This window comes from Zeugodacus cucurbitae, chromosome 5 (genome assembly GCF_028554725.1).
Source record: "Zeugodacus cucurbitae isolate PBARC_wt_2022May chromosome 5, idZeuCucr1.2, whole genome shotgun sequence".
Classification (NCBI taxonomy): domain Eukaryota; kingdom Metazoa; phylum Arthropoda; class Insecta; order Diptera; family Tephritidae; genus Zeugodacus; species Zeugodacus cucurbitae.
Window position 1 is genome coordinate 61,955,220 of NC_071670.1, and position 25,390 is coordinate 61,980,609.

The 25,390-nt window shown below is 35.8% G+C and overlaps 6 protein-coding genes across 11 annotated transcripts; 3 read left to right on the plus strand and 3 right to left on the minus strand.

Moving 5' to 3' along the window:
* LOC105208903 (aminoacylase-1) lies at window positions 1-2,196 on the plus strand. 4 transcript variants are annotated; one of them, XM_054231252.1, is made up of 7 exons: window positions 1-65; window positions 324-439; window positions 782-1,126; window positions 1,190-1,336; window positions 1,404-1,687; window positions 1,763-1,896; window positions 1,961-2,196. In XM_054231252.1, the coding sequence occupies exons 2-7, from the start codon at window positions 355-357 to the stop codon at window positions 2,163-2,165; spliced, it is 1,200 nt and encodes a 399-aa protein (XP_054087227.1). In that variant the 5' UTR covers window positions 1-65; window positions 324-354; the 3' UTR covers window positions 2,166-2,196. The 4 variants fall into 4 exon arrangements, with proteins under 4 accessions (XP_054087227.1, XP_011177297.1, XP_011177295.1 ...); XM_011178995.3 differs by having other exon boundaries at window positions 12-65; window positions 306-439; XM_011178993.3 differs by having other exon boundaries at window positions 51-65; window positions 274-439.
* Window positions 2,197-4,031: 1,835 nt separating this feature from the next.
* Window positions 4,032-5,781, plus strand: LOC105208902 (aminoacylase-1). Its single transcript, XM_011178991.3, has 6 exons — window positions 4,032-4,232; window positions 4,293-4,637; window positions 4,701-4,847; window positions 4,906-5,189; window positions 5,247-5,380; window positions 5,447-5,781. The coding sequence occupies exons 1-6, from the start codon at window positions 4,148-4,150 to the stop codon at window positions 5,649-5,651; spliced, it is 1,200 nt and encodes a 399-aa protein (XP_011177293.2). The 5' UTR covers window positions 4,032-4,147; the 3' UTR covers window positions 5,652-5,781.
* Window positions 5,782-7,568: 1,787 nt separating this feature from the next.
* Window positions 7,569-8,908, minus strand: LOC105208900 (stomatin). Of its 2 annotated transcripts, none has more exons than XM_011178989.3 (5): window positions 8,690-8,908; window positions 8,480-8,564; window positions 8,046-8,411; window positions 7,801-7,966; window positions 7,569-7,743 (listed from the first exon to the last, which is right to left on the minus strand). In XM_011178989.3, exons 1-5 carry the CDS (start codon window positions 8,736-8,738, stop codon window positions 7,654-7,656), a joined length of 756 nt encoding a protein of 251 aa, XP_011177291.1. In that variant the 5' UTR covers window positions 8,739-8,908; the 3' UTR covers window positions 7,569-7,653. The 2 variants fall into 2 exon arrangements, with proteins under 2 accessions (XP_011177291.1, XP_011177290.1); XM_011178988.3 differs by having other exon boundaries at window positions 8,480-8,630; window positions 8,690-8,901.
* A 2,596-nt stretch (window positions 8,909-11,504) lies between these two features.
* On the minus strand, window positions 11,505-13,378 carry LOC105208901 (band 7 protein AGAP004871). The gene is made up of 6 exons (XM_011178990.3): window positions 12,907-13,378; window positions 12,688-12,838; window positions 12,260-12,625; window positions 12,015-12,180; window positions 11,779-11,947; window positions 11,505-11,712 (listed from the first exon to the last, which is right to left on the minus strand). Exons 1-6 carry the CDS (start codon window positions 12,944-12,946, stop codon window positions 11,630-11,632), a joined length of 975 nt encoding a protein of 324 aa, XP_011177292.2. The 5' UTR covers window positions 12,947-13,378; the 3' UTR covers window positions 11,505-11,629.
* A 489-nt stretch (window positions 13,379-13,867) lies between these two features.
* LOC105208899 (cell division cycle and apoptosis regulator protein 1) lies at window positions 13,868-22,383 on the plus strand. Its single transcript, XM_011178987.3, has 13 exons — window positions 13,868-14,425; window positions 14,496-14,739; window positions 14,807-15,147; window positions 15,223-15,705; window positions 17,519-17,942; window positions 18,748-18,850; window positions 18,919-19,226; window positions 19,943-20,131; window positions 20,443-20,984; window positions 21,050-21,234; window positions 21,319-21,554; window positions 21,618-21,715; window positions 21,788-22,383. The coding sequence occupies exons 1-13, from the start codon at window positions 13,989-13,991 to the stop codon at window positions 22,101-22,103; spliced, it is 3,906 nt and encodes a 1,301-aa protein (XP_011177289.2). The 5' UTR covers window positions 13,868-13,988; the 3' UTR covers window positions 22,104-22,383.
* Window positions 22,384-22,686: 303 nt separating this feature from the next.
* On the minus strand, window positions 22,687-25,043 carry LOC105208898 (Movement protein TGB2). Of its 2 annotated transcripts, none has more exons than XM_011178986.3 (5): window positions 24,831-25,043; window positions 24,591-24,711; window positions 23,915-24,122; window positions 23,569-23,836; window positions 22,687-23,475 (listed from the first exon to the last, which is right to left on the minus strand). In XM_011178986.3, the coding sequence occupies exons 2-4, from the start codon at window positions 24,708-24,710 to the stop codon at window positions 23,583-23,585; spliced, it is 582 nt and encodes a 193-aa protein (XP_011177288.1). In that variant the 5' UTR covers window position 24,711; window positions 24,831-25,043; the 3' UTR covers window positions 22,687-23,475; window positions 23,569-23,582. The 2 variants fall into 2 exon arrangements, with proteins under 2 accessions (XP_011177288.1, XP_011177286.1); XM_011178984.3 differs by having other exon boundaries at window positions 22,691-23,475; window positions 23,587-23,836; window positions 24,831-25,042.
* Between the last annotated feature and the right edge of the window lie 347 nt (window positions 25,044-25,390).

Below are 25,390 nucleotides of genomic sequence, written 5' to 3' on the forward strand. Positions count from 1 at the left end.
TCAGTATTCAAGGTTCTCTCCAACGGGACATAGTTGAGTAATTTTATTCAATGCATTTGAATTTTGTGAGTGTTCAACTTGAATTCTTTCGAATGTGAGAATTCTATCATAAAGATAATAATACAGATAAGAAAACAGTTCTTTAGTAAGAGTGGAAGCTTTAAAGAGCAAAAATTGCAAACAATTAAAAAAAAATATTTTTATATTTACTGATAACTTGAATGTTATAACAATTATAAAATTATTATTTGATTTCTTCTTATTCTATGCAAGTGAATTTGTAACAGCACAATTTTCATCTTAAGCGATAAGTGTTTTTCTAGTGAGAAATTATAACTGCAGTGTGTTGTTGAAATGAGCGCTTGGAAAGATAATGAAGAGATCGAAATATTTCGTGAATATCTGCGTATACCAAGTGTACATCCGGATATAGACTATGGTGGGTATAAAAAACTAATTGAAATAAAATTTGTTAAATTACTTTCCTTATTTGGATATCCTTTGTTCATAATCGGTCAGTTACTTCAACCATTAAGCCATGTGTTCCACAATTTTTATAATCTAAGAAGGACTTACTACAAATACTTTTATTTATCTTTATGGGTTTACACCCTTTTAGTGCTGGCAAACGCGCCATCTGACATTTCAATTGTAAACTTCGACATATCCTTAACCAATTTGCTAAAAAAAACATGTAACCGAAATTGTACCACCGTTTATCAGATCTAAAAATAATAGCACACATAATAAGCTGATAACCCAAAAAAATATTTGTTTACAGCACCGACGGTGGATTTTCTTAAAAAGCAGGCGAAGGAGTTAGGCTTGCCAATTGCGGTGTATCATCCCGGCAGTGTAGACAAGCCAGTTGTCGTAATTACATGGGTGGGACAACAACCGGAACTACCGACAATTATGTTGAACTCACACATGGATGTGGTGCCAGTTTATCCCGACAAATGGACCCATCCACCCTTCGCTGCTGAAATCGATGAGGAGGGTCGTATATTTGCGCGCGGTTCACAGGACATGAAATGTGTGGCCATGCAATATCTGGCAGCGATACGGGTGTTGCGTAAAAACGGCGTGAGCTTGAAACGCACCGTACACGTGACATTTTTGCCGGGTTCGTAAAAACCGTAAAATGAAAATGGTATTGAACTATGTTGAAATTGCATACACTTTACAGACGAGGAAACCAGTGGTCCAATGGGTATGAAGGCCTTTGTGCAGTCCGCAGAGTTCAAAAACTTAAATGTTGGTTTCTGTTTCGATGAAGGCATTGCTTCAGTCGACGCAACATTTCCAGTTTTCTATGCGGAAAGAAGTCTTTGGCGTGAGTTATACCCAATGCAAAAATATTTCATACATTTTTTAATTTTTTTAATATTATGATCTTTTAGACGTGCATTTTATTATTAGCGGCACTGCTGGACACGGTTCGTTGTTGCACAAGAATACTGTTGGCGAGAAACTCAACTATATTATGAATAAATTGTTCGAATTTAGACAACACGAAGTCGAGCGTCTAGATAAAGATCCAACTTTGCAGCTTGGCGATGTCACCACCATCAATTTGACCGTTCTTAAGGGTGGTGTACAAAGTAATGTGGTGCCACCGACAATTGAAGCGGTGTTTGATATGCGTTTGGCATTGAATGTGGAACACGATGTATTTGATAGAAAGGTAAGCCGATAATAGTTGTGAGGTTATGTTCCAAAATTTAAAATCTCTTGATTTTACGAATTTCTCGTCTTAAAGCTCAAAGCGTGGTGCGCAGAAGCTGGCGGCGGTGTGGAAATTGTGTATGAGCAAAATGAACCCAAGGTTGAAGCTACAAAAATTGATAATACCAATCCGTACTGGGTAGCATTTGAGAAAACTATAAAAGATTTGTAAGTCTGCAAAATGTTTAATTAAAATGAAGAAAGTGTAAATTTCTATTTTTTCATATTTTAGAAACCTCAAAATCCAACCACTTGTATTTCCCGCAGGCACTGATAGCTTTTATATACGCGGTCTAGGCATACCCGCTATCGGGTTTTCACCCATAAATAATACACCCGTGTTGTTGCATGATCACGATGAATTTCTGCAAGCGGATGTCTACTTAAAAGGCATTGAAATTTATAAAAACGTTATAACGGCTGTTGCTAATGTTTAAAAATAAAATAAAAAATACTTTTTTTAATTGATATCACGGTGTAAATTTTATATTAGAAATGTTTGGATTTTTCTTTTTTGCAAGATTATCCCAAGTGCATGTTCTAGGCTGATAAAATAACTAACTAAGATTAAAATATTGAACACCAGGTCTCATTGTTGACTATATGAGGTATGTTCAAAAAATAACGGGAATTTCAAAATTCTAAATTTCCTGGCTTTGCAGAGTTCAATTGTACACATTTCTTTATTATGTTGATATACATGATTCTTGTTCCATTTATTTTTTGAATCCACCTCATATTAGAAAAGTGGTGAAAAAGTGGAACTAACGGTAGGGTCATCTATTCTCCATTAACTTCATCTAGTATCGAAAGATCTCTCTAAGAACATCAAATGAAAGCTTTCGCCGTTTTAATTATATATGTATTTGAGTATATTTCTGGCTTTTTAAACTAAACCTTCCAATACTTTCTTCACCTTGCTTCACTCTTCTAAGAAATCCGGTGTTAGATTCGGAACCTTGTACTTAAACAACTTCACAAAGATACACAACTTTAGTAAAATAAACTGTATTATATGTATGTATGCATATATAATAAATGCATCTCATTAAGTCTAATTACAAACTTTGAATGTCTACAGATTTTATATTTTATGCATTGTTTATTCCTGTTTATGATGATATGAGGATAGTGATAAGTTCCATAGATAAAAAAATAGTATATATTTGTTTAACTACGGATTACAAAGCAACAGCAATATGCAATTCGTTGCTTATCAACAGTTAAAAATAACGTTCTAAGCACAAATGCAAATCAAAAGTGATAGCGCTGACATTGAATGAGTTTGTATATCGATAAATCATTTATCGAACGAAAAAGTTTTCGATAAAAATTGTCTATTTTTGTATTTGAAATATTTTTTTGTTGATTTTTAATAAAATTTTAATTACAGTGGATCTTCCATAACTCAAACTTCTATAACTCGAAGTTCTCCATAACTCGAAATCTTAAATTGGCAATAGAAGCCAAATTTCATACAAATTTCCTTCCATAAATCGACAAGGGTATAATACAAAAATTTAAAATTTTACTACCAAGGAACAATTTCAATGGACTCCCTATATTCGTATGGAGGCGAAAAAAATATCATATTACACTTATAGATTTCATAAACCGTATAAGAAAGGCTTGGACGTCAAGAGCTAAGCAAAGTGAAAAAAGCAAAATTACGAAATAAAGTTTTTAATGTATTTTAATAAAATTTTTTCGAAGTAAATAACTAAAACTGTGGGTAAATCTATATTTTACAGCATTTTGAAAAATAGTATGTTTTAAAAAAATTCTATAACTCGAAATTTTTTTATGGATTGTGGTGATTCGAATTAGAGAAGTTCCACTGTATTTAAAAACGGTCGTAACACTTTTTTACGCTACTTAACAAAATCGAATGTATATATTCGAACAAAATTCAAACTACTCTATAAATCAATTACCACAGATTTGTTATACGCCTCAGCACTTTTATTTACCTTCCATACAGTAAAAATTGAAATCACTAGATTGCTAGCTATTGGTGTTCTAAAATTTACTACAACATTTGCTCGAAAGTTCGAACTACTTTGAAAAAAAAAAGACTGGTATTTACAATTTATCTAGACGACAGTCTTTCACAAGCTTATTTGATTTTTATGTAGCCACGAAATATTTTTACATTAAACATTATAACAAAAGTCATTGGTATCGATTATATTATATTGTTATCGATAAATTTCAATTGTTTCTACAAAATATATGTGAGTCAATACATGTACTCAATTCTCTGCTATCTGCATTGATATATAATCAGAAGTACTTTAAAATGAAAAACAGTTTTAGTAGAACGCACTGGCCTGGTGGTCTTTCTTAAGAGTCTTTCTTACATATTTTAATAAACATATTTATAATATTTAAATATAAGCGAATCGGCAAACTTGAAATTATGAGTGACTGGGAGCACAATAAGGAGATACAATTATTTCGCGAATATTTGCGGATACCGAGCGTACATCCGGACATTGATTACAGCAAGTTTAATATAAAATATTTTTGTTTTAAATTTTAAAATTTTTTTTCATAAAAAATAGCACCATGTCTGGAGTTTTTACAAAGACAGGCCAGAGATTTAGAACTACCCGTAGAAATATACTACCCCGGCGGTCCCAACAAGCCCATACTTGTTATGACATGGCTGGGACAAGAACCTGAACTGCCAACGATAATGCTCAATTCGCATATGGATGTGGTGCCGGTCTATCCGGAAAAATGGACGCATCCACCATTTGCTGCCGAAATGGACGAGGAAGGACGCATATTTGCACGCGGTTCACAGGATATGAAATGTGTGGGCATGCAATATCTGGCAGCGATACGAGCGCTTAAAAAGAAGGGCGCCACATTCAAGCGTACTATACACGTCACTTTTGTGCCTGGTAAGAAGCTTATTTTTGGATGAAAAGGTTACTTGAACGCCTTAAATTTTGCAAATATCTTAGATGAGGAAATAAGTGGCGTTCTCGGTATGAAAAGTTTCGTACCAACGGATAGTTTTTGTAAATTGAATGTCGGTTTTTGCTTAGACGAAGGTGCGCCGACTGTAAACGATGAGTATAAAGTATACTATGCGGAAAAGACCATATGGTGTAGGTATTATAATTTATTATTTTATAATACTATTATTTATTCCCCCTCTTACATTAGACGTGCATTTCACTATCAGCGGCACAACGGGGCATGGTTCGCTATTGCATAAGAATACAGCGGCTGAAAAATTCCAATATATTCTCGGTAAAATGTTGGCGCTAAGAAAGAAGGCAGAAGATCTCTTAGAGAGCGATCCAACTTTGGATCTTGGTAATGTGAGCACCGTTAATTTGACAGTAGTCAAGGGTGGGCTGCAGAACAATGTTGTACCGCCTGTGATTGAAGCAACTTTCGATCTACGCTTGAGTATCGATGAAGATTTGGAGGCACTACAACAGCAGGTTTGTTCTAATGATGAAAATAAAAAAAAAAAATTTAATTATTTTTTATAATCATAGCTCAAAGATTGGTGTGAAGAAGCTGGCGGTGATATTGCAATCAAGTTCCCTACGCAAGACAAGAAGACGCCGGCCACTGTTATAAATGATACTAACCCCTTTTGGGTTGCTATGCAAAATGCGTTGAGAAAACTGTAAGCACAAGTTTGCAGAAAAGTATTTATTATTTATTTAATGTAATTAATTGAAATATTTTGCAGTGATTTGAAAATACGCCCTACAGTGCTACCCGGCGTCACTGATAGCCGTTACGTGCGTCAAATGAATATACCCGCTTTGGGCTTCTCTCCAATGGCGCATACACCGATTCGGCTACATGCTAATGATGAGTACTTGCAGGCAGACACCTATTTGGAGGGTATCCGGATATACGAAAATATACTGCCAGCCATTGCTAATGCTTAAACTGTATTAGCTGACTTTCCAAAAACGATTCCATTTAACCTAGTGGTTAGGGGATTTCAACAATTTCGGGCACCAAGCCACCATTATAACTAAAATAACATGAATAAATTCTCTCACATTTTAAACGTTATACCGGCACCAAATCAATCTTAGGTTTGTTTACATTTTTAGGTTAGGGACAAGGAAGGACAGTCAGACAGACTGTTTCAAAGGGATTGAACTAGAGTGAAATGAGTTTTAGATGGCTAATTATAAACTTACCCCTAGTAATCCCCTAATTTAATCTTAAACGATAAGGAAACAAGTAAGGAAGGCCTAAGTTCGGGTGTAACCGAACATTTTATACTCTCGCAATTTGTTTTTTTTTTAACTTAATTAATATTATATAATACACAATTTGACCCACATATTCGTCATATATATTGTATAAAGTCCATTGAAAGTTGGAAACCATAATATTAGGTTAGAAGCACCGAGGTCCTCGTGTTCGATATATGGGGTCTTAAAAACCTATGGTCCAATTTCGGCGATTTTTAGAATGGGGCTGCCACACTATAAACATAGTATTTGTGCAAAGTTCTGCACCGATATCTTAGATATCTCTTATCACTAGTGCTTACTTTATATATTGTAAAGTTAACGATTCAGATCGTCTTCAAAGTTCTGGTATATAGGAAGTAGGCGTGGTTGTGAACCGATTTGGACTATTTTCACAACATATCAGTGGGATGTAAGGAAACTATTACAAACCAAGTTTCATTGAAATCGGTCGAGTAGTTCCTGAGATATGGTTTTTGACCCATTTCCATTTTGTAAAAAAATCTGAGTGCAGCTTCCATCTGCCATTTTTTATGTGAAATTAAGTGTTTCTGACATTTTTCATTAGTGAGTTAACCCACTTTTAATAATTTTTACCTAATCTTTGTATGGGAGGTGGGCGTGGTTATTATCCGATTTCTTTCATTTTTGGACTGTATTAAGAAGTGGCTAAAAAAAATGATTGCAGAAAGTTTGGTTTATATAGCTCTATTGGTTTGCGAGATATGTACAAAAAACATATTTGGGGGCGGGGTCACGCCCACCTCCCCAAAAAAATTACATCCAAAGCAAACTTCCTATGGTACCAGGAAATAAGTGTGCCAAGTTTCATCAAGATATCTTAATTTGTACTCAAGTTACAGCTTGCACAGACGGACGGACAGACAGACATTCGGATTTGAACTCCACTCTTCACCCTGATCACTTCGGTATATATAACCCTATATCTAACTCGTTTTGTTTTGGGTGTTATATTTGGTTTTAGGTGTTATGTGAACAAAACTATAATACTCTCTAGCAACTTTGTTGCGAGAGTATGAAAAAGAGTGTAGAACGCAAAAAGTATTACCGGAAATCGAAAAAAAAATTTGGAGGCATTTCCAGTTGAAATGTGGTTATGGTTGTTGAGATGTTTAAAAAGTCGTTGTCGAGTTTACTTTAGGTGATTTATCATCATGACTGTCGGTTGGTGCTTAACTTCGGAAGATCGCTGATGACAGCGACTATTTGCCAATACTGATAAGAAAGGGGTGATATGACTTCGTGATTCACCAGAAATTTTTAGTTTGGCTAGTGATAATTTGAAAACCCCCATTAGATCTATGGTCTCACTCATTTCAGTTTCTTCCGGTCCGTCCGTCAGAACGTGAGTATCGATTTCAATAAGGTCAGAGGAGAGATTAAGACTATTCAGATGTCTGAACGTTTTATTCGCTTGTGATCAAATTACCAAAATCAGCAGTTGGAGTAATTTATGGAAAGATCTCTACAATCGATGTGGGATTTCTGTGATCGTTCTGTCATAAGTAACGTTCATTAGTTAAAAGTTCCGTTGTCGAGTGCTTTCACTTTCGCCACAAGGATTAAAAAGTCCTTCACTAGTTTCACTTCACATTTAATATACTCGCACATACATTATATACATCATTACATATCACCTCGTTCCATACTTCAATTAACATACTTAAATGTCCATGAGCTCAATCGGAAACGGAAATATGATTGTGGTATTGTGTTCCGCCGCAATTGTGTTCATTGTTTGCAGATATCTCAACTAAACAAACAAAATAAAAAATTAGTTCCATTTCGTTAGAAGTACAAATCGAAATACCTGTAATGCAATTGGATTCACTCCGATTATATCGGAAGCTTGCTTCAGCGCAGCCGACGCTTTGTATTCACCTTCAGCAGCTACAATTTTTGCTTTGGCCTCACGTGTCGCCTCCGCTTCGGCGGCCATAGCGCGTTGCAGCGAAAAGGGAAGGCGAACGTCTTTGCTGTAAAGAGCGAAACAGCGAAACAAGGAAAGTACAAAATTATGTTATTCGCTTAACTACAGTTACACGGTATAGTTACATTTCAACCAGTTCCACCTTGACACCCCAAGGATCGGTTGCAATATCCAAAATATCCTCGATAGCTTTGGAAATGGACTCTTTATCGGCCAACAGTTCCATCAACATTTTTGTGCCGGCAACATTTCGTAGCGTCGTCTGTGCTAAGAGCATAGTCGAGGACATAACATTTGCCACCTGTATTACCGCGCGTAGCGGATCCTGTATTCTGTAGTAGATGACAGCGTCAAGTGTCACTGTCACTGAATCTTTTGTAAGCACCTCCTGCGGCCGCACATCAATTGCAGCCGTACGCAAATCGACAGTGACGATATTATCTATGCAGGGTAATATGAAAAATATACCCGGACCGCGTGCACCACCTTTCCTGCATGCATATAGAGATAAATCCTTAAATCATGTATTTATTTGTAAGCATTTGAGAACAACGGTTACCTTAAGCGTCCCAAACGGAACACAACAGCACGTTGGAATTCCACCATCACAACCAGACAGACGAATATGGAAATCGGAAACAACACTAAAAACAAAATGAACGAACTCACAAATGCAATTTTTTCGATTATACTAGTGGCTTGATTCTCGGCTAAAATAAGCTTTAATTTATTTTTGAAGCTCATACACTATTATTACTAGGGTACTTACTTGTTACCACCGGACGTCCGGTAACATCGGCGCGATTACTATCGTTCATAACTAGAAATTTTGTATTTAGACTGATATGTAAATTTATACAAAATTTGTTTTATTCATTTGTCAAGTGAAATGTTTTTTTATGTTATTTTGATCTTCTATCAAACGGGACAATATTTTGGATTGCCATACTCTTTTTTTCAGGCGACGAAACAATTGCTTTGAGCGCAACTTAAACAAAACGCAGAACACATCTGGATTTGAGAAAAGGCTTTTAAATATAAGTTCTGTTTACGATCTTTTCATAACATACTATTCAAAGAGAAGATTGTTCATGAGAATTCATACAATATACTCTCGTTCATTTACAGTCATATAGCGCCATACTTCTGCGACGTACTTATAACTAGACTCGACATTCTGATATTCTTCTTCTTTCACTTTTCCCTTTCGCTATTTGGCGCCAATTGGTGTTACCAAGTGCAGCCAGGTCCTCCACCACCTGTTTTTTCCAAAGGAGTGGATCTTTTCCTCTTTCTCTGCTTCTAACCGCGAGTAGGCGTCAAATATTGCGTTAAAGCTGGAGTGCTTTCGTCCATTCGGACAATATGACCTAGCTAGTGTGACCGCTGTCTTTTTATTCATCTTCTTCTTGACTGTCATGTCCACGGCATACGCGGTTATAGCCGAGTCCACAACAGCGCGCCATTCATTTCTTCTTTTGGCAGTTTAACTCCTATTGGTAATGTCAAGTGAAGCCAGGTCCTTCTCCTCCTAGTCCTTCCAACGGAGTGGAGGTTTTCCTCTTCCTCGACTTTCACCAGCGGGTACTGCATCGAACACTTTCAGAGCTGAAGCATTTTCGTTCATTCTTTTTATTCGATGAATGTCAATATCGTCGAATAACTCATGCAGCTCATCGTTCCAATGTTCAAAGAACCATAAATCTTCCGCAAAACTATTCTCTCGAAACTCTTAGTGTCGTATCATGGGAGGGAGACTTTACTTTTCAGTTGCCCACTCACTCCAAATAGCAGTTGTTGGCAAGAGTGATACTGCGTTGGATGTTAAGGCTGATATTGTTATTGGATCCAAGATAGACGAAATTATCTACAACTTCAAAGTTATGACTGCCAACAGTGAACCGAGAACCAAGTCGCGAATGCGTCGACTGTTTGTTTGATGACAGAAGTTATTTCGTCTTGACCTCGTTCATTATCAGAGCCCGACTTTGAAATTTTTGTAGTTTGTATATTACTATATATCTATCTCGATTAGTTTTAGATGTTACAAACAACTGATAAGGGAAAAACTTGTATATGCTGTTCAAAATGCTGAAAGAGTTTAAAAATATCTATACATTGATCTAAAATAAGTATGGAAGTACATACTAGATAGATAGATAGATAATGAATTTGAGGTAAGCACCACGACCAGTGGTCTATTGTGCCCTCTCCAAGTCTACAGCGACTCCATAAGACCCAGTACCCTGAAAAATTCCAGGATAGTATTAGGACTTAGCGAGACGATGCGCCCCTCTATTGGGATGATATATCCTAAACTTTTGCTCCTGCTTCTGTGAAGCGCTGCACATTCCAGCAGTAAGTGCAGGGGAGTTTCGTCCTCCATGTCACAGAAGCGACAGGTCCGCGACGAGACCAAGCCCAGATTATTGAAATGTGTCCTGAGCTTACAGTGAGTGGCCCGTGTATATACCAACCAATACTCTTAGTTTGCACCTTGGGAGGTTAATTAAGCACTTGAATCTTCTGGTGTTATAACCTCCCAATAGGCCTTTTGATTGACGCAAACCAGCTGAGTGACGCCAATGCTCCTCCCTAACTCTTTTTTCCTCTGCCCGAAACATATCCCGGATAGTGTGGGGGCCCACTGCCAGGAAGGGTTCTGGCCCGGTCGGTATAGTTGCAGCAGCTGTACGAGTGAGCTCGTCTGCAATTTCTACCTTCTATCCCCTTATGTCCCGGCACCCAAATGAGGTGAACTTTGTTGCACGATGATAGATAATTTAGTCTATCCATGCACTCTCTAACCAGGCGGGACTTCGTTTCGTATGAGGAAAGCGCTTTTAGTGCCGCCTGGCTATCGCTCATGATAGCAATTCTCTCGTTATGTTACCTACGCTGAATGTTTATTTAAGCGCACCGGTATATTGCATAAACTTCTGCCTGGAAAATGCTAGGAAAAGCACCCAGTGGCACAGAGAGTTTAGTGCGAGGGCCTGTTATTCCCGCACCTATGCCATTAGACGTTTTGGAACCGTCAGTATACCAATGCAGTATATTGTTACCCAATAAAGCCTCAAAGGCCTGACTGTTCCAGTTGTCAATTTTTCCTCTCGATCTCGAATATCCTAGTGAAGTTTGTTTCTCGGATGGTATGATCTCTAGGAAGGAGTGCTAGAGGAAGTCGCTCGCCAATCTCCATCATGTTCCTGGATGATATTACTTTACCTTTACCATAACCGTCCGCTGTAATTTGCAGAATGGTCTGGTCGGCGCAGTGCTTGATCACAAAGTGCAGTGGGGTGAGGTTTAGGATAGCCTCCATCGCTGCTGTGGGACATGTCCTCATCGCTCCGCATATGCAAACACAGGCCAGCCTTTGCAGTTTGGCCAGCTTTAGCTTCACTACAGAGAGGGAAGCCTTGTCAGCCCATGCCACTGCTCCGTATGTGATAATTGGTCTTACTATCATGGTGTACATCCATCTAATAATGTGCGGGCTGCAGCCCTAAGTCCAAGTACATACTATATCAACTACAATCAATAGTTTAGTTGTTTTGTAGAAAACTAAAACAAAAAATAAATCATTTTTAAAAAGTTCTTTATTAAAAAACGCTTATAAACATTTGTACACATATTACGAATAATTTCAAAACCCTGTCGAGAATATACAAAGATTAAAATATTACTATTAGACAGCAACAATTATTTATTGTTCTTGTGATATTCTTCTTCTGCTGTCCAAAACCCTATATGCTTCCTCGAGAGCTTCGTCCACATCACGGTTAATTTCTGTTTGATATTAAATAAATTAGTCAATGACATTGAAAATGTTTAGCAATAAAGTAAATCCTGTACCGATTTCGTCCTTTGGGTTGCTTGAAAGTCTCTTTTTGGATGAGCTTGACGCACTAGGTTCATTAAATTTGCTCAGCATTAGTTGTCTTATCAAATTCACGGGGAATGGAAATATGATATTTTTATTTTGATCACCCGATATGAGACTTAGGGTTTGCAAATAGCGCAGCTATATATAAGATGATCATAAAAGTGATATTAAAAGTATTCAGATGTTTGAATAGGTGTGATCGTGCCTGAAGCGCGACGGGATTGGAGGCAATAACATCGGAAGCGGCCTTCAAAGATTTCGAGGCATTTAATTCACCTTCGGCGGAAACCACTTTTGCTTTCGCTTCACGTATGGCTTCGGCTTCAGCGGCCATGGCACGTTGCAATTGTAGTGGCAAGCGTACATCTTTGCTGCAAATGCATTTCGATATATAATACAAATAATTATATTTAGAACTTATATGACTGTGAAAAATCTAAAAAAACTCACATTTCAACACGCTCAACATATACTCCCCACGGTGCTGAAGCGCTTTTCAATAACGCCGCCAGTGCCATCGAGACCGAATCCTTCTCAGACATCAATTCCATTACGTGCCTCTGTCCGGCTATATTCCGCAGCGTCGCTTGCGCCAACATGCGAGTGGCTAAATGCACGTTCTCCACTTGTATTACCGCCAGTAGGGGATCGAAAATGCGATAGTAAACCGCTGCGTCCAGACTAATTGTCACGTGATCTTTTGTAAGTATTTCCTGCGCCGGCACATCGTACGAGGTCGTACGCAAATCAACTTTTACGCAGAAATCTACACATGGTATTCTAAAGACCAGACCGGGACCGCGTGGTCCGCCACGTCTGTAAGTATGCAATTATGTCACTGATAACTTATAAAAATAACGGTTTGCGTTTATCAATACCTGAGACGTCCACATCGGAATATGACCGCCCTTTGATATTCGGATAAGACGATCAAAGAGAGAAATATGGAGATCGGAAAGGTTAGTATTATCAATATGTGGCTGATGAAGACAACGATCTGCTCAATGCTGCTGGGTGGATTATTTTCACCTGCAAATATTTAGCAACATGTCTCTATTATTTATATGCTATGTGTGTATGTTTGTATATCATCTTACTAGTTGCAAAATACTTGACTTCTCTACGCTGACGAGTCATATTTTATTGACTGAAAATTTTGCGATAAAAATTATGATAAATGTAAATTCTTGACTTGAATGTAAATTCTTCAATTGTTGATTTTTATTTTATTCTGAACGACTTTCTATTTGATTGATGTTTCCTGAAAATCTAAGGTATCTGTTATGATCATTATCACTGTGTTGGTATTATATAATTTTATTGGATAACTTCTGACATAATCAAATTTATATTCCTATTATATTTAAGTTCCATCTTGACTTCTCAGGTTCCTCGAAAGCTTTGCAAATGGCTTCTTTACCAACCAATAGTTTCATCGCGAGCTGTTGGCTTGTAATTTAGTCTTGAGGATCCGCTACTAAAATTACAAAGGTACCTTTTGTTTGTTACCACCGGACATCCGGTAACAATGGTGCGATTACTTTTGTTCTCAAGCTGATAACTAGAAATTTTGAATAAATTGAATTGACAGGTATTTATTTTGATACAATGGTGGTCTTTCCATAACACATCGTTCAGAGCATGATTCATGAGAGATATTGCTTGATATCGAGCAATATTTACGATTTTTGAACATATGAAATTTACTCGCTTCTCGAAAGTTCTGAACATGATACTCAGAAATTAAAAAAATAATACATATATTCTTTCTTTTACTCCTTCGAAATTTTTATCTCGGTAACCAATCAATTTATTTACAAAATTATTTTAAACTTTTCACTTATTATTAATTTTTTTAAACGCATATTACACCTGATTGCTAAGAATTCAAATATTCACTAATTTAAAAATTACATAAAATATATACATATATACTTTCACAAAAGTCATTCACAGCCCATAATATTTGATCAACTGCACAGTGCATAGAAGCCAAAGTTGTGAATACCCTTAACAGAAATACTACAATGTTAATGCAATACTGAGTTTTGCAAGACAACACCCTGTCGAGTTTGACAACTGCAATTATCGGCATAGCAAGAAAAGTGTATAAGCGTGTAATTTCAACGATAAAACTTTAATTTTTGCGAATAATAATTGCTTTGAAAAAGACAGAAAAATGTCTTACGGTGGCCAACAAAATCAGCCTTGGCAGCGAAAAGGCGGTTTTTATCAGGGAGGTGCTAATCAAGGTGGAATGTTTATGCAGCAACAGCATGCTCCTTCACAATCTGCTTTCGGACACTCGGCCATTTTTTCGCAAGGTGGTAGTGGTGGCGGCGGTGCACCCTCTGTAGCCTACCCTCAACAGCGGGCGACAACTTTGAACCCAGTTGCATTTCAGCAACCCAATGCCGGTGGCCAAACTATGACCAACTCTATAGGCACCGTAACAAAAATCAATAACGAATGTGGACTTATCAATGATGAAGTCTTCTTCTATCGTAATGCTTGTAAGGGCGCCATACCGAAATTGGGTGATCGCGTAATGTTTGAAGCATCCTATTCAACAACTGGACAATTTAAGTGGAATGCAACGTTGTTACAACTAATGGGGTAAGTTAATCATTATTTATTTTCAAAACGCAAATGAAACAGATATAATATATAATGAATATTCCCACAGTGGTAACATGTCGCACCAAACTCAACAACTGCCACCTTTAATGGGAAGCGGCGGTGGCGGTAGAAGCGGAAGCGGTTATAATGCTGTGCCACCACCGAATGAATACCAACTGGCGCAGATGCAGTTACAACAACGACATGGTTCACCACGGCATCCGTCCCCTATGCGTGGTGAAAGAAGGAATGATCGAGACCGAGACCGACGAGAACGTGATCGCAATATTCGCGGCCGTGACAGCGAAGATGTAAGTGGATATAAAATAAAAAAAAAAAATATTTATTAAAATTAAATTAAATTTTTCCCTTATGCAGTTGGAAAGAGATCGAAAACGTCGACGTGAAGATAACGAAAGAAGTCGTGAACGCACCATGTCAGGCATAGGACGCGCACATGATAGAGATCGTGAACATGAACGCGAAAGAGATCGTGCACGCCCAGATGGCAAGCCTGATCACGCTTTGGAACGTAGAGATCGCGAACGCGAGCGTGAACGTGAAAAGGAGCGAGAAAAGGAACGTGAACGCGAACGAGAACGTGATAGAGACCGTGGTGATCGTGTTGAACGCAGTCCACATCGTCCACCAGTGAAGGGACGACGTACACGTGCTATTCGCCGTTATATGGTGCAAATACCTACAAATTTACTAGCCTAGTAAGTTACACACAAAAAGATAGCATTATATTCGCTAAAGAACTGTTCACTTAATTATTAATTGCTTATTTGCAGTAATTCGGCCGATTTGCAAGAACTACGTCAACGTTACACAAAACTGTACATTCCATCGGACTTCTTTCATGCTAACATCTTGTGGCCTAAAGTTTTCACACCTGAAAATGCTTTCTCACTATGCCGTCCATGCCAGTTTCATATAATGCATCGCATGGAGGACGATATACCCGAACCATCTGATGCAGATTATTTATATTCAGCTAAGGTTATGCTAATGGCCTGTCCACCGATCGCCGAACTTTATCAGAAATGCTTTGACGATGACGAGAACGACAACGAACATAGTACAGTGCATCCATCGCGTTTGATTAGTTTCCTCGTAGGTACTAGGGGACGTAATGAACCTATGGCCATTGGTGGGCCATGGAGTCCCTCGCTCGATGGTGAGAATCCCGATAAGGATCCGGCGGTATTAATACGTACAGCTATACGTACTTGCAAAGCTTTGACTGGCGTCGATCTATCGCAATGCACGCAATGGTATGTATTTGCAGATATTTTTAAAGTGTACTGAATTGTATCGAATTCACGTTCGAAATTAAGTATGTCGAGAAAGTTTACCATGTTGTGGAAAATATTTATGTAGTATAGGAGTTGTTGGCAGTTTTTCGAAAGCAAATATTAACTGAAGCAAAGTTTGTAAAGCATTTTTTTTAATTTATTTAGTTATTTAAAATAATATGTATTTCATTCTTACTATTTCATAGCTGTCAAGCGCGTTTTGCAAAATAGCCAATTTCAAAGAGAACGTATATTCAAGTATACAAAATATCCTTTAGAGAACTCCTGCAGTTCGATTGGCAGTTTACAAAAGATTGTTTTAGGCTGCTAAATTATTTTTAATGCTTCACAATATTCCAATTTCCAGTTTTTATGTCTTCAGTGTGTTTGTGACAAGTAATTTAGACGAAAATTTCAGTAGGAAGCGTTTCTCGGCATAGCACGAGTCGAAGGCCTCCGTAGCCAGCGTTTTAAATTTTGTGAAGTACTTATTTCTCTTGTAAATAAATAAACAAATAAAAAAAACACGAGTTGCTATAACTGGCATCGCAGACATTTTAAATAGTTTATTTCTTTTTTAAGGTTATGTCCCCTGAAATTTAGCATAAAAAGCAATTTGCTTCCGGATTTATGTTATTTACACTATATATTGCTTGATTAGTAGTACATCATATTCAATAGGGTACGATAAATATTAGTTAATATTATTATTAGGATTATTATTTTTCGTTTATTAAATTGAATATTAAATCAGTAATATACTATATAAGCGAGAGCATGTTACAAGCATACAATATGTCAGTATACAATTACTCATATTTCGTGCCAAACAACTATAGACTTGGTTAGGTCTCTACTATCTACACAACTAAAATACTTGTAAACGAAATATTTGCGTTGAAAAGTTTTCACTAACTTTTAGTTCACGTGTTTTTTTTTTTTTATTTAGTACAATTAAATGGCCAATATGACTCTGCTTAAAACTATGTTGTGACATACATATATAATGTAGTAATTTGAACTTATTGTATTTATTATTAACAAAGTATAATTCTTTACAGCAAAGGTGTACAAAATTTATTGCAACGAATACCAAATTTATATCCTAATGTCAATACATATATCTTTCGCGTTTGTAAACCACGTTTCCCTACTCTCATTACAAAAACCAAAAAAAAAAAAAACAAATTAAATAACCTAAAAAAACAACAACAATTCGTGCACATAAAAATTTTCCACATTCCTTATGATTTTTTTCTTTCTTTTCCATGTTTCGTAAATGCGTCTGCTTTGCTTCACCATTTCACTGGTGATTGCACTCATTATATACAATAACAATAAAAATATAAACAAAAACCAAATTCACAAACTGCATGCTGGATGGCAAACTACAAACCAACGGATCGGCTGAACAACATATATCATCAACATGCGTACATCATCGTGCTGCACCGAAACCTACAAATCAACCAAAATGCATGCACTCGGCTTGTTAACTTAACTGGAACCGATGGCTGGCTAATTGCAACTGCGTTCCTTCTCTGATATTTTGTTATTTCTCTCATTGTTGTACGATGTGATAACTCAACACCCAACAACAACTGTACGTCATTGTTGTTGTTGATGACACACCACTCACAACACACATGCCAACAACAAATCATCAATGATGCCGCTGCCGCTGCCGCTGCTGCTGCTGTTGCTATTGATTGCCGTGGGCTTCATCAAACGCCGCTTGACTAACGATGTCATATCGTTTGGGGTTTTCCTTTGTTCGATATTGTTTGCTTAGGTATCGCTTTGTGGAGCTTCACTATCATCGTCAAGATCACAAGAAGAAGGACGCACCACCGCGTATTGAAACTGTTGTTATCTATTTGCCCGACGTGCATTCCTGCATGCCGAATGCAGCGCAATGGCAAGAATTGAGTCAAGTCTACAAGAATGCTGTGGAGAATGCCATCGCGCCAATAAGTGCCACGAATAATGACAATGCTGATGCCACATCGAATGGTGATGGCGAAGATGCTGCTGCTGCTGGTGATGCCGACACTGCAAATGCTGAAGCTGCTGCCGCTGCAACGGGTGAGGCGGATGCTGCCAACAATGAAACTGATGCGGAAACAACAACAACAACTGCCACAACAAATGGAAACGACGATGCTGCTGCTGCTGGTGCTGCGGACACTACTGCGGAAGTTATTACTATAGAGGAGGTAGAAATGAGCGCTGTTGGCGACCACAGTGATGAACTAAATGCACACATGCAAATGCTAATTATAAGTTATTAACAGAAATAAGTTCTTTTTTTCTCGATACTTTAGTATGTTTTGTATGTATGCCGTTGTAGTACTACTGAACCATTCTTTTTTTTTTTTTTTGTTTCGTCGTTTACCGTTTTTGTACACGTACGTTGATATTCGGTTATGCTTTCCAATGCCTGCTTTCCTATAAAGCGCGTATAAAACGAAAAATTGGTTATCCAGCTGCAGCGCATAGTTAGTTGGACCACATACGCTTTGTCGTTGAACACCAAAAATAGGACAAAGCAGTTTTACATTACCTATGCATGTAGTTTTGTAAACACTTGTACCGTTGTCAGCAAGCAGGTACTTGCTATAAAGCAGAATAATATTATTTTGAGCCTAACGACCGATTTTCAAAACCGAACCACACTCCGTTTAGTTAGCACGCATACAGTTTATGCGCCGATTCTGTACAAATTGAAATTCATATTCATATCGCTTTGAATATATTAAATTGCAAAAAAAAAACAAAACAAAAAAAAAAATAAAAAAGTACATATCAACCAAATTGTTGGTCATCTGCAAACGGTAAATCAACACACCTTGTGACCGACCCCAATTGTGCATATTTATGTGTATATCGTTAACAAATACTTATATTAGCTTAAAAAAATATGAATATGTATAATTGCAAACAAGCAAAAAAAAAAAAAAAACAAAAGTTTCTTGAACGAATTCTTGCGCATTTCAGTTTAATAACTGTCGCTGATTTCAGAATGACCAACCGGAAGCTACACACTATTCCAAATTGGACCTGAAGTCGTTGAAGGTGCAGGAAATACGCGATGAATTAGCCGCACGCAAGCTATCACCGAAAGGTAGCTTATAATTAAAACAAAAAATAAATATTTTTCTATATTTATTAACAATTTGTATGCCTTTTAAGGTGCACGTAATATTATTATGGCACGCCTAGCTAAGGCGCTAACCACCGAAAAGGCAGAGGATAAGGCTACAAAGAAAACAGCGCCAAAGCCTGAGCCGACCAAAGCACAACCGACGCCCGTTAAAAAAGACGAGGCTAGTGCTAAGAAAGCCGAAACTAAAACTGAAGATGTCGTACAGAAAGAAGAGGAAAATGAAAAGCCCAAGGATGAAGAGAATGAGGAACAGGAGGAATGGAATGATGTTATTGATGTTGATATGAGTGACATTGTTATACTGGATGAATATGATTCCAGCAAAAACCCGGAGGTGAGTGATGAAATACTATTTTTGTTTAATTTTGTTATATATTTTATCTATCTTTTATTATTTAATTTATTTATTAATTTTTTTTATAATATAATTATTACTTTACTATTAATTTTTTTTTCCAAATGTTTTTTCTTTTTTTTTAACAATACAATAATTATATTTTTTAATTTAATTTATTATTTTCATTTTTACTGTTATATTTTTATTACATTATTTTTCCATCTTAATTATTTTTTATAATATTACTATATTATTATTATTACTTTTCTATTAATTATTTTTTATGAATTTAATTATTTGCTATTTTTTCAAACAATACCTTAATAATATTCTTTAATTAATATTTTTTTCTGTCTTTCATTTTAATTATTTTTTATAATATTACTATTATAACTTTTATATTAATAATTTTTCCAATTTTTTTTTTATTATTTTTTATTAAATTATGTAAATAAATTTAATTTTTTACTAATATTTTTAAACGTAATTATTTTTTATGAATTTATTTTTTTTAATTTAATTAAATTATTTTTTATTAATTTTAATTTATTTATTAATTTACTTTTTTTTTTAATTTTATTTAATTATTTTTTCATTTAATTATTATTTTTTTAATTAAATTAGTTTTTAATCTAAATTAATTATTTTTTTCTTAATTTAATTATATTTGTTTTTGTTTTCCAAACGTCCTAACCTACATTGTTTATTTACAGGAAACACCCAGAGAGTTGAACGAAAAGGAGAAATATCGCTTAACACGCCGTTATAAATTGCCAGCTAAAGAGCACATCATTGTGCAACCCAGCAAAACTGTTAAAGGCGAGAAATTTGATTGCTCAATTATGTCATTGTCGGTGTTGTTGGATTATGGACCATCGGATACAAAAGAGCGCTTCTTTGAGGTTAGTATATGAGCAGTTGTTGTTATTGTTTTTAATGCGGTAGAAAACATTCCGCAAATAATTCTGTGGATATCTAAATTGGCAGATTTGGCCGTATAAAAATCCGAGTCCACTTCGGTTACGTAGAGCCGACTGTCGTGGGAACTGATTATGGTGGCGCAGTAATGTTTAGCAATAAAATTTTTTCCTTTTATTGACATTATGTCTGATGTTAATAAATATTAAAATTTATTTAGCAGCTATTATCGATAATTTCCACTAACATAACCTATAAATTTTATATATTTTTTTTACATTTAAAATCTAACTAGGTGTCCATTTTCGCTGAGTTGTTTAACGAAATGTTAATGCGCGACTTCGGTTTCAATATCTATAAAGAGATGTATCTTCACAAGGAGGAAAACAACGAGAGCACAGAAGGCGCCAAAGATAAACCGGAGGAGAGCACTAATGGTGGCAATAAAACGGATGATGGCCAAACCATGGAAGTCGATGAGGAGTCAAAGACCTCTGTCGATGCCAAATCCAATGCTGAAGGTAGCAGCGGTAAATCCATATCGGAGCGTAGGGCGTCAAAACGTAGTATTGTCGATGACGCTGATAGCGAACGCAGACACAGGTCGACGGGCGCCAATGGCAAGGAGAGAGAGCGCGAGCATGTTGCGGACAAGAAAATGGTTGTGGTGAAGCCACAACTTTTGCTGTCTTTCCTCTACTTTGACACCTCACATTGTGGCTATATATTTGAGAAAGATTTGGAGGCTTTATTCACGGTGTTGGGTTTGAATTTATCGCGTGGCCAAATACGTCGCATGCTTGGAAAACTCGCTATACGTCAATCATTTTACTATCGGTATGCATTTTGTTTAAAATAATTGTGTTAAATAATTGTGCAATTAATGTATCTTCAACTTTTAGAAAACTCACCGATAAGGAAGAGTCCACTGAAGCGCCACCCAAAATTGAGGATGCAGATGATATACCCAGTGAGGAGTTGAAGAGAATTGCACAGGGCAACTGTATATACATACAGAATAAGGAGAAAGAGGTTAGCAGTGAGGAAAGCGCAATCGTTTCCACTAACGACACGAATGATAGTGATGGTAATTACATAATATTATAGGTTATACATTTCTTTGTAAATATTAAAAAAAAATATATTTTTTGTTTTTCTCTCTGTTGCTTAGGCCTGGTCACCTATAACGGCATTGTCATACACGTTGGTAAATTGTTGGATCAAATCAAACGCACCGAAAAGAACTATGGCGATTTGGAGAAATTGTATAACGATCTCAGAAAGCAAAACACAGATTTGCAGCGCGATCATTCCAAGTCGAGCAATAAAATCAAAGACTTGCAGTCGGAAGTTAAAAGTCTAACACGTAAACTCTCCGATGCAGATCAAGATTTATTCGCGCTGAATGTGAGTTAGATTGGTATTATATTTATAAAAGTTTGTATTTACTTAACGCCTCTTTCATTGCAGCGCAAGTATCGCGATCAGCATAGCACACTCTCGCTTATTTACAGTCGTGTAGCGCCCTTCTTCAGTCGTGAAAAAGACAAGGATCATAAATCTGATAGGTAATATATCCGGCGGATTAACGGTTTTTTTTTTCAATTAATTTTAATATTTAAATTATTTCAAATATTTAGCGCACGCGACAAAGACGCTGATAAGGATAAGGATAAAGATAAAGAGAGGGATGTAAAGGACAAAACTAAAGAAGGCACCAAGTCAAGCAAAGATAAGGAGAAGGAAAAAGAAAAAGAAAAAGAGAAGGAGAAGGAGAAAGAGAAAGAGAAGAATAAAGAAAAGGATAAAGCAAAGGACGCTGGTAAGGACGTTGAGAAGGTCAAAGAAGCCGTTGATAAAAGTGAGGTTAACAAAACTGAAACCGAGCAGGCAGAAACAGCTACAACTGAACAAAATGAACAAGATGATGAACAGCAAGAACCAATGGAAGACTAAAAATGCATTTATTACGGAAATAACATTGGTATAATATTATAAGAGGTTTTATGCGTGTTTTTGGTTTTATGTGAACATGAAAATATTTATCCAAACATTTACACTATTTACCCCCATCAACGCGAAGATAACTTTAAATACGACATGTTACGAGTGAATATTCCTTTGGCTAAATATTAAATGCATATACACATAAATAAATATTTAATGAATTTTGAGAAAATACAAAAATACAATATATTTAAAATAAAAAGCTGCAAAGGTTTGCTAACGGAAATTATTTTGTACTATTATTTAAAAAAAAAATATATATATATATAACAGTTAGAGTACATTGCTGTAGTTGTTGTATCAACATAAACAAACTCCGAAAGGTTATGGAGCGTATGGAACAAGATTCTACGGACTATAATCGTCCGGGGTGAGTTCGCTGGAGTCATCGTTGTACCTATTGTGGCTCTTATTTTTTTAATCGTGGTATTTAGGTCACTGCAGTTTAGAATAAAGTGTTTTAAGGAACTTACCTATATTGTAACATAATTTTTTCAGATATCATAAATAATGAAAAATCGTTATTTGTTTTAAAAAATGAGTATTTACGCCATTTTTATTGGTTAGGAAAGCAAAGTTCGTACTTAATTCAAATACAACAAATACGTTTAGAGTAAAATATTTAATGCATAAGACTGACAGTACCGCATGATTTCGAGCTTCGTTTTGTGTACTGCTTTAATGCTTTATTTTAAATATTACTTATATAAATATGCGAACGGTTGTTTTCCAAAAGTACTAATAATTTAAAGTTACTTATTTGTAGGTAATTACAAATACAATTTTATTTTTTTTTTATTAAAATGTTAATTTTACACGAATTTATTATATGTATGCGTGTGTGTGTGTGTGCGTGGATCAACAAATTGCTGAACTTTGTGTCTAAGCGATAAATATAATAGCTTACAACTACGAGATTACCTCAATTCTCAATTTAAAATTTAATAGACTATATAATTAAATGTTTAAAAATCTGGATTTGTGAAAATTAGTTACAATTAGAATATACGTGGAATAACAAATGTCACAATGCATTTGAAAAATTCAAAACAAGTGTTTACTTACGAAAAACACAGCTCTAATTAGCTTAACATAATTCAAATTGTAATAATTTAGTGGATACACAAAATATTCGTAGAATCTCTACGTTTAAAACGACAGTAAAGTTACTGTATTTAATACGACAGCCAGCTGCACAGTTTTTCCCATTCACTTCTACCTTTTCCGTCGCTCTTAAGCATCATCTAAGCGACCCATTGGCCGCAAAACAATTCGTGGATCGGGTTCCAACATGCGATCCGACTCTTCAGCGCTGCTGAGACTGCAATTTTGTAAAAATAAGAACATTTTTAAATATATAAATACATGTGTGCTAATAATAGATGGTGTAATTGTCTAAAAACTGCTTATGTACGATAAATGATAAAATCACCAATCTTTGTTGTCGGGCATCAAGTTTCTGCGTTCTTCTTCATCGCACCGGTGTGGCAGCTCCGATATCTGTGCGTATTGTGTGTGCGATACAAGCGGATCTGTTGAAGGATTTAACGCCATTATGCCTTCACCACCACAACCACCACCGTTTTGGCATTGCAGTTGTCGAGCTAAAGATTTTTTCTTATCAAACAGTGGGCAACGGCAAATACAATGGCGCCGCCAGTCGGCAACAGCTAGATAAACGCCTAAAAGTATGCAACAAATTAAATCAAATTAAAAACTGCAATAAAATTAAAAAAATATATTGAAATGCTTCAATTTACCAATGCACATCGCACCGGTTACCACGAGAAAAGCACACAAAACAACAATTCCAGTTGGGATTTGGTGGCCAATTATCACAATATCGTTGTCGGGCAGATTTTCGGTATGCTTATTGTAAAATAAGTTACTGGGCATGCTGTCGTACGCGCTAGAAAATATGGCCAAACCAGTTGCAACGGACAAAAGTCCAATAATCAACATAAACAGCTGAAAGTAACAAGCGCATATTATTAGAATTAAGTAACCAAACACATATATATTTACTATTATAATTATTATAAATTTACGACTTATTATAAATGTATGAATGAATGCATTTTTACTAAACACTGCAACGGTGCGCGTTATTTTGCAGAATTATTAAACGCACATATGTATGTATATTTATATTTGAGTATTGGAAAGTGTAAACAATTCACTTTAACAATTGAGCTTAAACGCTTTTAAACAATTTATGCGTGTGTGTATCTTTTGATTGATAAAAGCATAAATTTAGGAGGTTGTGGGAATACAAAAAATAAAGAAAATGAAAATACATCTTTTACCGGTTCTACTCGTTTTACCGATTATTTTAAATGAAAAGATATATTACTTTCCACTTTAATAAACATTAATCATATTTACACTGCATAACACTTTGCTAAAAATAATAAAAAAAAAAATTTGCTGTAATACCTGAAATCGCGTATTCCGCAATATTTTAAATGGTAAACGAGCATTGTTTCTTCCTGGTCGTGGCTCATAGGAGACCGAGACGGTTGTCGGTTGATAAACAGGCTCTGCTCCCATGGGCATTCTGTATAAAAATCAAAAATTTTCAAGCTGTCTTGTGCTTCATTTAGACAATCATTAAAGCAATTGTTATTTACGATACGAGTGAATTCTTTTGAAGGTCAACATATCCTGATATCGTACCTTAATTTTAGCTTTGAACTTGTAATTTATAGCTTTAGAAATATCTATATGCTTTTTTTGACAAACTTAATTTCTTTTTTAGATTTGAAAAATTCAATATTGTATTTTTCTTACAAAATATATACTCGATTGTCAAATTGGTGTTTTCTTCAACAAAGCAAATGCATCCTTCGATGTCCAGTATGAGCGATAATGTTGCCAAATCTATTGAATGTCACTGGTTAAAAAATGTAAATAAAAACTTAAATTTGGCAACCCACAGAGCTGCTTAGGCTGTAAAATTATTCAATGTAAAGACAGTTTCTATAGATCTTCATTGCATTTTCAATGTGAGAGATTATAAACGGATAAGCATTCAATTTGTAGGTAAATTTAATTATTCTTTAAATTTATTGTTTTCTATTATCAGCTTTATGATATTGAAATATTTAAGTAATAAATAATATATATTTGCTAATTAAATTCTTTGAATAAGCCACCCTAGTGCAAAAATATCAACCCTGCGTTATAAGCATGCTTGCTGTAGTGATGCTTTTTTCACAAGCGATAACGAACTTTCC